The sequence below is a fragment of the Dromiciops gliroides genome, chromosome 3 (assembly GCF_019393635.1).
Source record: "Dromiciops gliroides isolate mDroGli1 chromosome 3, mDroGli1.pri, whole genome shotgun sequence".
NCBI classification, from domain to species: domain Eukaryota; kingdom Metazoa; phylum Chordata; class Mammalia; order Microbiotheria; family Microbiotheriidae; genus Dromiciops; species Dromiciops gliroides.
Window position 1 is genome coordinate 352666262 of NC_057863.1, and position 15680 is coordinate 352681941.

At 43.1% G+C, this 15680-nt stretch overlaps 2 protein-coding genes across 3 annotated transcripts in view; one reads left to right on the plus strand and one right to left on the minus strand.

Moving 5' to 3' along the window:
* Positions 1–15680, plus strand: part of LOC122751050 (CXADR like membrane protein) — a 123950-nt gene that overhangs the window by 46203 nt on the left and 62067 nt on the right. The window lies entirely within an intron of this gene.
* Positions 3738–4403, minus strand: LOC122751052 (casein kinase II subunit beta-like). The gene has a single exon (XM_043997974.1). It carries the CDS (start codon positions 4372–4374, stop codon positions 3751–3753), a length of 624 nt encoding a protein of 207 aa, XP_043853909.1. The 5' UTR covers positions 4375–4403; the 3' UTR covers positions 3738–3750.

The following is a 15680-nucleotide window of genomic DNA, read 5'->3' on the forward strand; positions in this document are numbered from 1 at the left end:
GAATGGTAGGAATGAAATCAGAAGAGTAAAAGATATATTCCAGAACAGTGGTGTCAAACTGAAACTAAATAGTACATGAGGATCCTGCAGGCCATATGTCGACTTAGAAAGCCACATATTACTGTTTTCTACATTCCATTGTATTTTTATTTATTTTGTTAAATATTTCCCAATTATATTGTAATATGGTTGGAGATGCACTCAGGAGTGTTTGCTGGGCTTAATGCAGACTAGGAAGCTAAAATGTCAGAAATATGAATCCCGAAACTCTACGGCTGCACTGATCAAATCCCCCAGCAGTCATTGAAGGGGATTCTTTGAAAATGCTGGAACATTTTAATGTCAATTACATTGAATGTCACTGCCCCATACCCACTTAGCCTATGATGTTTCATGGCAAAAATTCACTTTCCTGGAGAAAATCTTTACTTGGAAAAAAAATAAAGAAAAAGAAAGAAAATTTCCAATAAGTAAGCATCTCTGGCTAGCTGCCCTGGAGGAGAATTTGCATTGGCAAATAACTAAAAGATTTCTTTCAAGTCATCTCCCTTTATGCCCTTACACAAATATCTTGACTCTTTCCTTCCAGTCTCAGAAGATGAAATGGCCTGGCTTCTTTACAAGGCTCACCCCTCTGCTTCTAGCCGTGATCCTGTCCTCTCCAGGCTCCTCTGGAGACCTTGTACATCCAATCACTGCCTGGCCTTCTCATTTCTCTTCCCCCTTCATTCCCAAACTTCTTCCTCACCCCCAGAACCCCTCAGAATGTGGGTCCAGTCCCTAGCACTCCGCTAAATTTATTCTTCCCCAGGTCACTAGTAATTTCCTTCATTGCCAAGTCGGTAGATTTTTCTGAATCATAAGTTCATAGATTTAGAGTAGGAAGGGACCTTATAGGTCATCTGGACCAACCCTCTCATTTTCTAGGTGAAGAAACTGAGGCCCAAGGAGGTTAAGGGATTTACCCAAAGTCACACAAGAAATGGGCAGCTAGGTGGTTGGGACAGCTAGGTGGTACAGTGGCTAGAGTACCAGCCCTGGAGTCAGGAGGACCTGAGTTCAAATCCGACCTCAGACACTTGACACTTACTAGCTGTGTGACCCTGGGCAAGTCACTTAACCCCAATTGCCTCACCAAAAAAAAAAAAAGGAAAGAAATGAGCTTTAGAGTCTTCCCTTTCCTAACACAATGACTGCTGTAGGTCAATGACCCTCCTTCTCTTGTCACTCCATCCTCTCCCAGCTTCCATGAAATTGTTCTTTCCTCACTCTCCTGCCCCTATGCCAACTCTGTCTTTATCTTCTGAGTGGAATCACCTCCTTACTCCCACCACCTCAGAAAAACAGGTGGCCAAATACAATCCCCCACCCAAGGGCCTAGCTGATTCCCCTGTGACCACCAGGCTCTACCTAGTCCAGTTGGGCCACAGGATAACTGAGTTCAAACAGGAAGATACCTGGTCTCAGGTCAAGGACCTCTTAACGTAGGGCCATGAACTTGATTTTAAAAAAGATAGATAGATAGATAGATAAACTGTATTTCAATAGAATTAGCTTCCTCTATAATCTTTGTATTGTTTTGTTTTGTTTTGCAGGGCAATGAGGGTTAAGTGACTTGTCCAGGGTCACACAGCTAGTGTCAAGTGTCTGAGGCCAGATTTGAACTCAGGTCCTCCTGAATCCAGAGCCAGTGCTCTATCCACTGAGTCACCTAGCTGCCCCTCTGTAATCTTATATGTTTTTAAAACACAGTTCTGATGAGGGGGTCTGTATATTTCACCAGACTGCCATGCGTCCACAGCACACACACACACACACACACACACACACACACAAGGTTGAAGAAAACATGTTCTTTTTAAATTTTTTTTAATTTAAAAACATTTTTTTTAATCCATGTTCTAATACAACTTTCTCATTTTATACATGAAAGGGACAGGGAACAAGCATTTAAATAACACCTAATATGTGCCAGCCACTGTGCTAAGCACTTTACAAATATTATCTCATTTAATTCTCACAACAACCCCGGAAAGTAGATGCTATTATAATTCCCATTTTACAGTTAAGGAAACTGAGGCAGACAGAAGTTAAGTGACTTGCCCACAGTTATACCACTAGTAAGTGTCTGAGACTGAATATGAACTTAGATCTTCTTGATCTGAGTGTCCAGTGCTCTATCCACTGCTCTACCTTGCTACTTCCAGCTGAAAAAAATTGAGGCTGAGTGACTTGGCCAAGATTGTAGAAATACTAAGTATCTAAGATGGGATTTTAACCAAAGTCTTCTGGACTCAAGCCTAGTGCACTAGCCACTGAACCATACCCCCTCTTGGTGCCTAATTCTACTGAGTTTCTATTGCTTCATTCATAAAATGGGGGTTTGAAAGTATATGAAGGGGCAGCTAGGTGGCACAGTGGATAAAGTACCAGCCCTAGATTCAGGAGGACCTGAATTCAAATCAGACCTCAGACACTTGACACTTACTAGCTGTGTGACCCTGTGCAAGTCATTTAACCCTCATTGCCCCACCCCAAAAAATTTTAATAACAATAGCTATCATTTACATAGTACTTTAAAGCATGCCTAAACACTTTGGAAGTATTACTTTATTTGATCTTCCCCCTCCCAGCTGAGATGCAGGTGGTATTATATCCTCATTTTGTAGATGCAAACTAAGGCAAACAGAAGCTAAGTGATTTGCCCAGGGGTCACTCAGCTAGTAAGTGTGTGAAAGTAGGATTAGAACTCATCTTCCTGACTCCAAGTCCAGCACTATCCACTGCTCCACCTAGCCTCCTCCCTTGACTGGAAAGAGGGAGGAAAAGGGCAGAAGAAATAGAAGCTGGGGGTAAAGAAAGTCTTGAATGACTTCACAGTTTTGCTGAGGGTATGCCCTCTGTGGAATCAAGTGAGTCAAGCCTAAAAGTAATCTCCTTTGAGCTTGAAATGGAGACAATTCCTTTCCTACTTTTGACCACCATTTAAACCTGGAGTGTAAACAGCACAAGGGGCACCTAGGTGGTGAAGTGACTAGAACCCTGGCCCTGGAGTCAAGAGAACCTGAGTTCAAATCTCACCTGGGTCGTGTACTAGCTGTGTAACCCTGGGCAAGTTACTTAACCCCAATGGCCTGAAACATCCGGGGCCATCTCCAGTCATCCTAATATATTTGCCACTGGACCCAGATGGCTCTGGAGGAGTGAGCAAGGTTGGTGATCTTGCACAGCCCTCCCTCACTTAAATCCAATTCATTGCAAGTCAAATGTCATGGTCCTCTTTGGGAATGAAGGACAAACAACAAGATAGCACAATGTCATAGAAAGTGCACTGGATAGGGATTCAGAGCCCCCATTCCCATTCAAATTTTCTTACTGTCTTTGTGATCTTAGCCAAACACCTTGCCCTCTCTAGGCTTGGACTAAAGCAGTGAGGCTGCAGATTGACTTAGAAACCCACAGACTGACGATCTATGTCATATTGTATTTTTATTTATTTTGGTAAACATCTCCCAATTATGTTTGTTTGTTTGTTTTTGCCTTTTCCTCCACTTTATTTCATACTCCCACCACACCACCACAATAATGACTTCTTAATTTAAACTAAAAAACATTAGTGTTCTGGAAAGGTGTGTGTGTGTGTGTGTGTGTGTGTGTGTGTGTGTGTGTGTGTGTGTGTGTGTATTGGGGGGAGAGGGGAAGGGAATGGTGTCACAGCCTGAAGTATTGGGGGGAAGGGGAGGAGACAAGTCAGAGGATGGTCTTGACAGGGCTCTTGAAGTTGCTGGCTGCCTGAAGCTGCAGTTGATAGGCCATAGGGTGGATCTTGAAGCCATACAGCCTGGGCACAAATTGCTTGGCAGGCCGTTTGGGCCTGTACTCAGGATGCACCATGAAGAGCATGTGGGGAAAGCCAGTGCCAAAGTAAGCACCATCTGTGTGGTGGTGCCTGGATGACTTGGGGCAATACAGCTTCACCATGGCCTCATCTGGTATGTCTGACAGTCCAATGGGCAACATGGGCTGGTTTTCACAATATACACGGGGACAATAGCCAAAGTCTCTCTGCTGGTATTTTTCCAACATCTGGGCAATGCCACAGTTTGTGAGGATGTAGAGGGCATGAATCAGTCCATACAGCATCTCGGCTGCCTGCTCGATCAGGTCACTCTGGTTGGGATTGTCTTCCAACTCCTCATCAGGTTCCAAGTTGAGGATCATGTCTAGTGCCTGCCTATAGTGGGGCACCTGTTCATTGAGCCCTGTGAGGTTGAACTTGTCTTGGATATAATCTTCATCCACCTCACAGAAGAATTCATTGCCACGAAGCCCACAGAACCATGAGATCCATGATACTTCCTTGGAGCTACTCATCTTTACGTCAGCTACCAGGCCGGGGCTGGGGAGGGAGAGGGAGAAGTTGCTCCCAGGGGCGGCTTCGGCAGCAGCAAAGCCATGCAGCGAAGGCCACAGACCAGACCGCAGCAGGCCAAGTCCCAATTATGTTTTAATCTGGTTCTGGCCACGGAATTTTGCAGGCAACTTTCAGGCCACACGTTTGACCCCTTTGGACTAAACAACATCTTAGCATCCCTTTCAGGTCTAGACTTATGGTCATATAGTATCTCTGATATCTTGACAAAGAACTTAATAAAGTTCCTTCTTCACCACAAACCTGTGAGGAGATCTGCCATCTCACCAATGTAGGTGCTCCTTCCACCATCTATGACTTCTGATCTGGGATCTTCCCAAAAATTCAGCACTGAGGTGAATTCTATTTAGCTTGAGTCATTTTTGATAACAAGCTACAGCCTATAGCCACCAAGTGTTTCTCCATTGCCCTCTGGATTACCTGTAATTTTAATTCTTTGACAATCCTAGGATTCCATGGTTCACAATGGGGGGGGGGTAAAAATTCCAATTTGCAATGAAATGCAACTGAGGCAGAGCTCAGAGAAAGTATTGATTTATTAGGGAGACAGGTGGTTCCTAAGCAATTGGATTCAAGACCTTCTTAGCCAAGGGCCCTGATGCTCAGGAGCTAAGGGATTTTATAGACCTTGAGGAGTCCCTGGGAGGCCCCTTAGTCCTTGGGATCCTTCACTGGCTAAGGGCAATGTCCATCGATCACAGCTCCTTTGTCATCCGATCTTTCACAAGTCATCAGCCATTTGCCATCTCAGCAGGGGCTTTCCACAGGCCATCAAACACTAGTATTTGGCCAACAGTATACTAGGGAACCAATAAAATTGTGGTAACAAAGAAAAAGTCACTTGGGAGTAGATGGTAGTGATTCATTGGGGTGAGGGGGTTGCTAACACAACCAGTTCTTACACAAGTTAATATAAGCCCTTATATTTATAACAGGCCTCACTATATTTCTATCTTATAAATCAATCAATAGTAGTATAATCCTCAATATATAGTAGATGAATTAATTGCAGTCTACATTAACTCTTATTCTTACAGAAATTACCACTCTTAAACTTACAGCATTAACTATATTAAACAACTCTATTCCAGTCAAATCAAATACCCATTAAATCACAACAAATTGAGTAAATACTGATTAAACTGAATAGGGGTATTAAAATTTTTTCACGACAGCCATGTACCATTAGGAAGAAAACATGGATGCTAAGAAGATGGGCTTATATGGCAAGGAACAACTTGAGATCATCAAAAGCCCCACCAACTCACTCAATCAACTGACCATCCAGTCAGACTCTGTCTGACTGCTATACTTTTGGTTTTTTCCAATGTATTTGACTAGGCTCACACCTTTTGAGGGGTCATGGATCTTGTTGTGGAGACCAAGTAACCTTCTAGAGCTCAATGCAATGAGGATATGTCATCCACAACACCTAGAGAACCTCCCCATCATTAAGGGATCCTTCTTCCATTTAGACTTTGTGCAGGCAAACCACGAGGTGAAGTTTGGTGAGATAAGGTGACTTGCCCAGGGTCACGTAGCTAATGCCAGAGTTGGAATTTGCACCTAGTCTCCTGTCTCTAAGTCCTTTGCTCTTTCCACTATACCATCTACCGAATCCTTTGTGTAATTTGTTTATTTTTGCCTACAGACAGGAAGATATAGAGTTTCCCAGGTGAAAACAAGGAAATAGCTTTGATTCAGTCGCAAGCTGCAATCAGGTTTTGGTCCAATGTATCACCAGAAAGGGAGGAGAAAAATTCCACAAGCCCTAGAATTGCCTTCTAGGTGGAGACTAATAGCTGTTATTCTGCCCTCTTGGCTGAGTGCCATCCGTACAGCAGCTGACCTTTAACAAGGTGCTCCTGGAGAGCACTGATGACCTTTTCCCATCTCATTAGCTGGTTTGCTCTCTCAGCCTCTGAATCTGGTCCTATAGGGATGGCCCGAATGATGATTTTCCCCAGCTTCCCCCGGCCCCCCCCCATCCTTTCGTAGCTGCCTTCCTCCTTAATCAGTGAATCTGTTTTTATTGAGAATCTCCTATGTAGGAGGCACCATGGTAAGGGCTAGAATGATAAGCCACAGACCTTACCTCAAGGAATTTATAGTATACATTGGGGGTGCGGACACAGGGAGGGGAATACAACTCACACAGAGCTATAATACAGCAATTACTATAGTACAGAAATATAGCACTGTAAGTGTTAAAAGCCAAATAAATAGAAGTAATCATAATAATTATTGGGAACTGTGATGTCATTGGTAGAAGGAAATCCTAGTAAATAAATTCCTCCTACCACTACAGATCAGCAAGAATTCTGTAACTTATGGTCTCAAAGAGGTTCAAGAAACATGAAGAGATTTCAGTGACTTACCCAGGGTCACACAGCCTGTATATATCAGAAGTGAAACATAGACCAGGGTCTTCTTGACTCTAAGCTCTCTGTCCACTATATCACATTGCCTCTTGGATGGTCATGTCAATAATGAGAACAATAATAACTAAAATGTACATAGCATTTTATACATGTTATCTCATTAAGTCTTATGTAACACATGTCTCACACACACATCCCCACACCTCCCAAGACTCTGGGTACATGTGGACTGGGTTCAGTCCTAAGCCTGACTCAAAAGGGGCATTTTCTGTCTTTCACTTATTGCCCCAACTTGGAGTTTACTCCAGGAAAATCTCCAAATATAATTTATGTATGGCTTGTATTTAGGCTCCCTAATTGTGGGTAAAAGGGCCTCAGGTCCCATAAAAGCACACAAGACAGCAAAGTATATAGGGAAGATAGCCTTTATTCACCCCACAAAAAATGCAGAAGATGAGGGGCAGCTAGATGGCACAGTGGATAGAGCACCGGCCCTGGAGTCAGGAGTACCTGAGTTCAAATCCGGCCTCAGACACTTAATACTTAACTAGCTGTGTGACCCTGGGCAAGTCACTTAACCCCCATTGCCTCACTAAAAAAAAAAAAAAAAGAAAGAAAAAAAAAATGCAGAAGATGAAATGATCTCCCAGGAGCCCATAAACAGATACAGAACCATTTAAAGCATTCAGATAACCCATAAACTCTCCTGTATAGAAAACTGACATTGGGACTGCTGCTCAGGTGACCCTTTGATATTTTGGTGAACCTCTTTTTCCTATGACGTCCTAAACTGTCCCTCCAAGACTCAAAGGACCACTCTTTGGGGTAGAGGTAAGCATATTTGGGGGGCTACTGAAGAGGTAACTCCCTTCCCATCAGACTTTCACTATCTGAATGACTGACTCTGATAGAACAAGATCCGTATCTCTTTGTTCTCCAAAGAGGGCCCTGCTCAGGAACTCCTTTAGAGATCCTCTTCTTTCCATAAAAACCAAGAAAACTTTGCCTAGGAGGATAGATCTCTGCATCAAACTGTGTTCAAATTAAGGGCTGTGAAATACAAAGTCTCCCAACCAAATGTTAACCAGACTCTGCTTGGCTCCAGAGAACAGGCAGGATTGGGGAGATGTATTCAGGTAAACTAGCAAATAAAAACAGTGTCGGTCAAACAAGCATTTATCAAGCCCCTACTGTATGCCAAGCAGTGTGCTAAGTACTCGGAATACAAAGAAAGGCTAAAGAAAGTGCCTATTTTCCTATTGTGCTGTAAGAAACGATGAGCAGGAGGAGTTCAGAGAAACCTGGGGGGTCTTGCGTGGGCTCATGATGAGTGAGATGAGCAGAACCAGAGGAACATCGTACACAGTATCATCAACATTGAGTGTTGATCTACTGTGATGGACTATATTCTTCTCACCAATGCAATGGTGCAGAAGAGTTCTAGGGAACTCATGATGGAGGGGGATCTCCAAGTCCAGGAGAAAAAAAAAAGGGAAGAAGTGTGGAGTATGGATGCTGGGTGAACCATGCTATTTCTTTTGTTTTTGGTGCTGTTGTTTTTCTATTTTGAGGTTTTTCGTCATTGCTCTGATTTTTCTCTTGTGACACGGCTGATGCAGAAATATGTTTGATGTTATTATGTGTGTGTGTGTATATATATATATATATATATATATATATATATATATATATATGGCCTATATCAGATTGCCTGCTGTCTGGGGGGGAGGGGAGGGAGGGAGAGAAATCTGGAATTGGAAGGCTTGTGTAGACAGAGGTTGAGAACTATCTTTGCATGTAACAGGAAAAAAAAATAAAATACTTTATTAATTAAAAAAAAAAAGAAAGTGCCTATTCTCAAGGATCTTAGAGTCTAATGGTGAAGACCACATGAAAACAACCACATACAAACAAGATACAGACAGATCTCAGAGGGAAGGCACCAGGATTAAAGAAGAATGAGAAAGGTTTCTTGTGAAAGGGGCTAAATATTTGCTATCTGTGTTTCTTCTTATGTGAGGTTTCTGGAAGGGTCATAGTGTCTCTCTCTCTCTGTGTGTGTGTCCAAGTCACATGCCTGAAATCGTTTTAAGGAAAAGCCACCATCAGGGTGAGAATAGGAGAGTAACTCATCTGACCAATAAGGGGGTTAGACTAGGCCCCACGTAGTTCTAAATATGGAGATCCTATGTTTGAAGGGAGGTGGCTTACACCACATCATCCCCTCTCCCCAGGCCTCATCCTTCATGGAATGAAATATGGTTGGTTAAGGAAGAGTGTGACAGCAATATTTAAAGAATAAAACTGGGGGCAACCAGGTAGTGCGGTATATAAAGCACCGGCCCTGCATTCAGGAGGACCTGAGTTCAAATCCAGCCTCAGACACTTGACACTTACTGTGTGACCTTGGGCAAGTCACTTAACCCTCATTGCCCCACCCCCCCAAAAAAGGATAAAACTGAAACTGTCTTTACCATGAACCTTTGCCACTGACCACCTGGCTCTCTTCTCATGCAGGCAGCAAAGGGCTACAGTAGAGAGTGTTAGACTAGAAGTCAGGAAGAGCTAAGTTGAAATCCTCCCTCATATGTTTGACAGTGTGACCCTGGGTACTTAATTTCTCTCAGCCTTAATTTTTTGACTTGTAAAAATGAGGATAACAGTGTTGCTCACCTCAAGGATCCTTGCTTCCTGACTCCAAATGATCAAATGAATTAACATAGGTAAATCACTATGTAAACCTTAAAAAAAAAAAAAACCTCTATACAAACACTAAATGATGATGATAATGATGAATTGGTATAGAGAGAGCCAGAATATCTCTGCGTTCTAGAACCAAGCAGAATAGGTTTAATGCCTCTTCCCATTAACAGGCCTTCAAATACTGGAAGACAATAATCATCTCCCTTGCCCTTTGCCATGATGAGCTGATTCTAGCCTTATGCCTTTCTCTCCCCCTCTCCCCCTTTTAATAATACCAATGTTGATTGAAAATTCAATGAAATCTGGCACTTTACTGCTAACTCTGCTGACACTAATCTGCAAAGTAAAGGATACTTGTATATACAGTAACTCCCTAATTATTCATTGCTAGTGAAAGTGATCATTTGGATAGCATTCAGAGGAGGGTGACTGGAAGGGCCTCAAGACCAGGCTGTAGCGGGAAATGGAGGGAGGATGTTTAGCCTGGTGATGAGAACACTTAGACATAAGTGAAATCTGGGGGCAGAGCCAAGATGGAGGAGGAAAGGCAATAACCTCTTGGACCTCCCCGCATGATCAAACCAAAAACCTTAAAATAATGCCATAGACACATGTGATAGTTATCTTTCCCTATTTAAGGAGGTGTCTTGGAGAAAAGGGATTATGGCTCCACTAAATGCTCCCTGAGGGCAGAACAATAATACTGGGGGATGCTGCAGAGAAGTAGATTTCAATTTCCTGTGGGAAAGAACCTCTAACGACCAGAGTTGCCCAGCAGTGGACCAGGCTGCCTTGCTGAGGTGATGAACTCCCCATTTCAGGGGCTCTTCTAGGAGAAGCTGGATGACCACTAGTTGGCAGGGAATTCTTGTTCTAGGTGTGGGCTGAGTCATTGACTCCTAGCTCTGAAGTTCTGAGATGCTGTGAGTACAAAAGAAGGCACAAAGCCTTCCGAGGTTTGCTGGTGTTTTGAGTTTTCTACTCCAGAGGTGACACTAACATGCAATAGTCGGTACTGTTACTTGGGATAAGGAAAGGCTGTGTTCTCCCGGAAAAGGCAGAAGAGCCTTGGCACAAAGTTCCAGAGTGCAAACAGAGGAAAGGGCCCACTAACCACAGCATTGTCCTTATCCTCTTTGCTAAGCTTAGTGAGGGAGATGGTCAGTGGTTGGAAATGGAGAGTCAGACCAATTTCTCTAGGATGAACTACTTTATGTCCCATACAGCAGGCAGGACAAATAGACTGAGTATACCCCCCAGAGGCTTGGGTCCCTCCACTTCCCCTAAAAATTGCAAAAGGTTCGGACTACCTCCATGCCAGGATACTCAGGTCACCGAGAAATACACAGCTGTCTTCTAGAAGAGTCCCATACTGATCTCAACAAGGGCTGAACTCAAAAGTATATAGAAGAGGAAGTGGATGTCCCTCTCCTAAAGAGGATGTCTGTGACACAGCTTGAGAGGAGAGTGCCTCAAAGATGTTTTTCCAACCTAAGCATCCTTGTGATATCATGGGGATAGTCCCCGTGGCCAGGGCTGGCCAAATTGTATATGATAGCTAAATTTGGTCTTGGTTTCCTTCTCATTTTCCCTATCTGGATGCTTCTCCTTGCTCCTGGCAATTCTACTCCTTTCCCCTTTTCAAAACCTATTCTATGCAGCTGAGACAGTAAAGGAGCTGATAAACAAATTCATACTAAGGTGCTACTGGCTATTAGCAACTTAATAGTAACATGGTGGAGGAGCAGAAGTGCAGGTAGTGCAGTGCCTAGAGTGCTAGATTTGGAGTCAGGAAAACCTGAGTCCAAATCTAGCCTCACACCGTTGCTAGTTGTGTGACCCTGGACAAATCATTTAACCTCAGTCTCAGTTTCTTTATCTGTAAATTGGGGATAATATAGTACTTATCTTACAGGGTTGTTGTGAGGACCAAATAAGAAAGTATATGTAAAACACTTTGCAAATATTAATGCAATATATAAATGCTAGATTAATTCATTAATCAAATCCATGTTTCCATTTGCATTTTAATAGGGAGAAATTGCTTTTAACTCAGAGAAATCACTTACTGGCAGGATTTCAGGCATCAGTGAAAGGTGGGTTTGGGGGTGGGGGTTGTTTTGTTTTGGGAAGAGGCACATTTGGGAAGTGGCCAAATAATTCAGGAAGCCATTGGCTCTGCCTTTCCTAGCTTTCCTAGCCCTGTAGACTGAGAAAAGTCAAACCATCTTCCCTTCCCCCCACTTCCCACAAACCCTCTTCTCCCTCCTATATTTACCTAAAGTCCTGTAGAGAGTCTTGCAGCATAAAGTTGGTAACATGGAATCCTAAAACTTGGGATTCATTGTTGGCTACGATCATTGCTATCTGTATGATATTGGGCTAGTTACTTTATCTCACTGTGCCTCAATTTCCTCCTCTGTAAATCCAGGTAAAAATCCTTGCAAGGTGTTGACAAGTGGAAAGTGCTTTGTGCCCCTGAAAGGTCCTTAGGTTGTTATGACAAGCATAGGACTTGGGAAGTCTGCTGACTTCCTTGTTTCCCCACACCAGGGAGGGCTGTAGATGTCGGCAGAGAAAAGAGAGAAAATATGCAAAGTGAGCCAGTAGCTGCTGCTTTTCTAACCTATTAGCGGGGTTGTCACTGCTGTCCCATTCAATGTGACATGTTGGCTGAGCAGAGACTCACCCAATACATTAAACTCCGGAGCCTGAGGAGCTGATGTCTCAGGGGCAGATTAGTGTCAGCTGGGGAGCAGGAGGAATGTAAAGAAGAAATAATGCCCATCCATAGATTTTCCTTTGGTGCAGCCCATGAAGCCAGGCCACTGAAGGATCAATAACTTTCCTCCCGTGGATCCCCCCAAGCTGCTCTCCCACCCAGGTTCCTGCCTTCTCTTTCTCTGTGGCATCCTGCCCATTCCTACTGACTCCCTGCAGTAGTAGGTGTGTCTCTGAACCCTCCCAGCCTTAATGGAGGCCAGAGTTCAAAAGCTTTACTAAGCCATGAAAGGAAAGACTAAAATAAACCAAAGTTAGGCCAACCAGGCACAGAGGCATGTTTATAATTGTCTGAGGAGACAGCAGACCTCCGTCCACATCCTGTCTCCCTTCTGCTACTTCCCCTAAGCACCTCAGCCTTCTCAATCTTATATGGACCATGGATGGCTTGAGGAAAATCTCAATTTGATTTAGGTTTCCCTCGATTCCCACCTCTTTCCTTATGGTAAAATGAGGGGGTTGAATGAAAAGACCAGAAGGCCCCTTCTCTCTCTAAATTCTGCAGCATTTAAGCTACCTAAGGACCAGAACTATTCCATTTTTTAAAATCTTTGTAGCTACAGTTACTATACTTAAACATAATACATGAAACAAAGGAGATACTTAAAAAATGCCTTTTTAATTGAATTGAAATTAATTATAAGGAGAGAGACTACAGTGTAAGAGAAAGTGTGATGGTCTTACTTCTGACTTTTTCACCGTATGGTAAGTCATTGTAAGAACCTCCTTCATCTGTAAAATAGAGCTGTCTGCAAATAGATGGTGCACTGGGCCTGGAGTCAGAAAGACTCATCTTCCTGAGTTCAAATCTGGTCTCAAACACTTACTAGCTGTGTGACCCTGGGCAAGTCACTTGGCCCTGTTTGCCTCGGTTTCCTCATTTGTAAAATGAGCTGGAGAAAAAAAATGGCAAACCACTCCAGTATCTTTGCCAATTGCCTCACTAAAAAAAAAAAAAAAGAGCTTATTGTTGTTCAGTCATGTTCACTTTTTTTTTTTTTGCAGGGCAATGGGGGTTAAGTGACTTGCCCAGGGTCACACAGCTAGTAAGTGTCAAGTATCTGAGGCCAGATTTGAACTCAGGTCCTCCTGAATCCAGGGCTGGTGCTTTATCCACTGTGCCACCTAGCCGCCCCCCATGTTCACTTTTTTATGACCCCTTTTGGGGTTTTCTTGGCAGAGATACTGGAATGGTTTACCATTTCCTTCTCCAGCTCAACTTACAGATAAGGAAACTGACGCAAACAGGGTTAAGTAACTTGCCCACTGTTACACAGCTAGTAAGTGTCTTGAGGGTGGATTTAAACTCAGGTCTTCCTGACTCCAAGCCCAATTCTCTAGCTCTATCCACCGAACCACCTAGCTGCCCTACTTAAGAGCTTAGTTCACAGTTTAAGAAGCTTTGATCAGCATGGAAGGGGGAAAGGGACCCACATGTACAAAAATATTTATAGCTGCTCTTTATGTGGTGGCAAAGAATTGGAAGTTGAGGGGGTGCCCATCAATTGGGGAATGGCTGGACAAGTTGTGGTATATGAATACAATGGAATACTATTGTGCTGTAAGAAACGATGAGCAGGAGGAGTTCAGAGAAACCTGGAGGGTCTTGCGTGGACTGATGATGAGTGAGATGAGCAGAACTAGAAGAACATTGTACACAGTAACATCAACATTGAGTGTTGATCTACTGTGATGGACTATATTCTTCTCACCAATGCAATGGCACAGAAGAGTTCCAGGGAACTCGTGATGGAAGAGGATCTCCAAATCCAGGAAAAAAAAAAAAAAAGAACTGTGGAGTATAGATGCTGAATGAACCATACTATTTCTTTTGTTTTTGATGCTGTTGTTTTTTTTTCTATTTTGAGGTTTTCCATCATTGCTCTGATTTTTTTTCTCTTATAACATGACTAATGCAGAAATAGGATTAATGTTATTATGTGTGTATAGATATAATCTATATCAGATTACCTGCTGTCTAGGGGAGGGGGGAGGGAGGGGAAGGAGGGAGAAAAATCTGAAATTGTAAAGCTTGTATAAACAAAGGTTGGAACTATCTTTACATGTAATGGAAAAAAAATAAAATACTTTATTAATTAAAAAAAAAAAGAAGCTTTGATCGGGGAGGGGGGGCAGCAGCTAGGTGGCACAGTGGATAGAGCACTGGCCCTGGAGTCAGGAGGACCTGAGTTCAAATCCGGCCTTAGACACTTAACACTTACTAGCTATGTGACCCTGGGCAAGTCACTTAACCCCAATTGCCTCACCAAAAAAAAAAAAGAAGAAGAAGCTTTGATTGGGGCAGCTGGGTGGTGCAGTGGATGGAGCACCGGCCCTGGAGTCAGGAGAACCTGGGTTTGGGTCTGGCCTCAGACACTTGATGCTTACTGGCTGTGTGACGCTGGGCTAGTCGCTTAACCCCAGTTGCCTCACCAAAAAGAAAAGATGAAGAAGAAGAAGAAGCTTTGATCTAGGGGATACAGTCAGGTTCCATTTAACTTCTGATCACTTCAATTTTTTGGAGCGAGAAGGACCCCCAATTTCTATATCCAAGGCTTGACCCCTTTCCCACCTAATACCAGTTCCACAATGAACACACATACTAACTAAATAGTAAAGAAATCCATTTATCCAAATTGAAACAAAACAAAAATCAGAGAAGGTATACACAGGAGAATATATGCCAGACAATATAGAATGAAGTGGCTCTCTCACTGGGAACAAGATAACTCAATTCAACCAGGGAAATCTTGGCATGTGTCAATAGAAGGTTAATAAAAATATTAAAAACAACGTTTTTTAGAACTGGAAGGAGGGGGCAGCTAGGTGGCACAGTGGATAGAGCACCAGCCCTGGAGTCAGGAGTACCTGAGTTCAAATCCGGCCTCAGACACTTGACACTTACTAGCTGTGTGGTCCTGGGCAAGTCACTTAACCCCCATTGCCCCACAAAAAAAGAAAAGAAAAGAACTGGAAGGGACCTTAGAGATCTTTTAGTCCAAGTTCCATGGGTCCATAAGATCTTCTTGATCACTTGCTCAAAAAAAGCCATACAGGGAAACATGACAAATAAGAGAGGTATGTAATTGATAGAGTCCATAGCCACACAGGGACAGCTGCAGTACTATTCTATTTCCGTCCAGAAAACTCTCACCAGAGTGAAAGCTTTAGCAGATCAGATGGAATCAGTCACTGTCTACTTTTGATCACCTGAGCTAACAGTACATGAATAGAATTTCTTTTTTTTTTTTTTTTGTGAGGCAATTGGGGTTAAGTGACTTGCCCAGGGTCACACAGCTAGTAAGTATTAAGTGTCTGAGGCCGGATTTGAACTCAGGTACTCCTGACTCCAGGGCCAGTGCTCTATCCACTGTGCCATCTAG

What these genes read in the sequence shown, in the direction of transcription:
- LOC122751052 (XM_043997974.1), bottom strand. Translation starts at nt 4,374, where the DNA reads ATGAGTAGCTCCAAGGAAGTATCATGGATCTCATGGTTCTGTGGGCTT.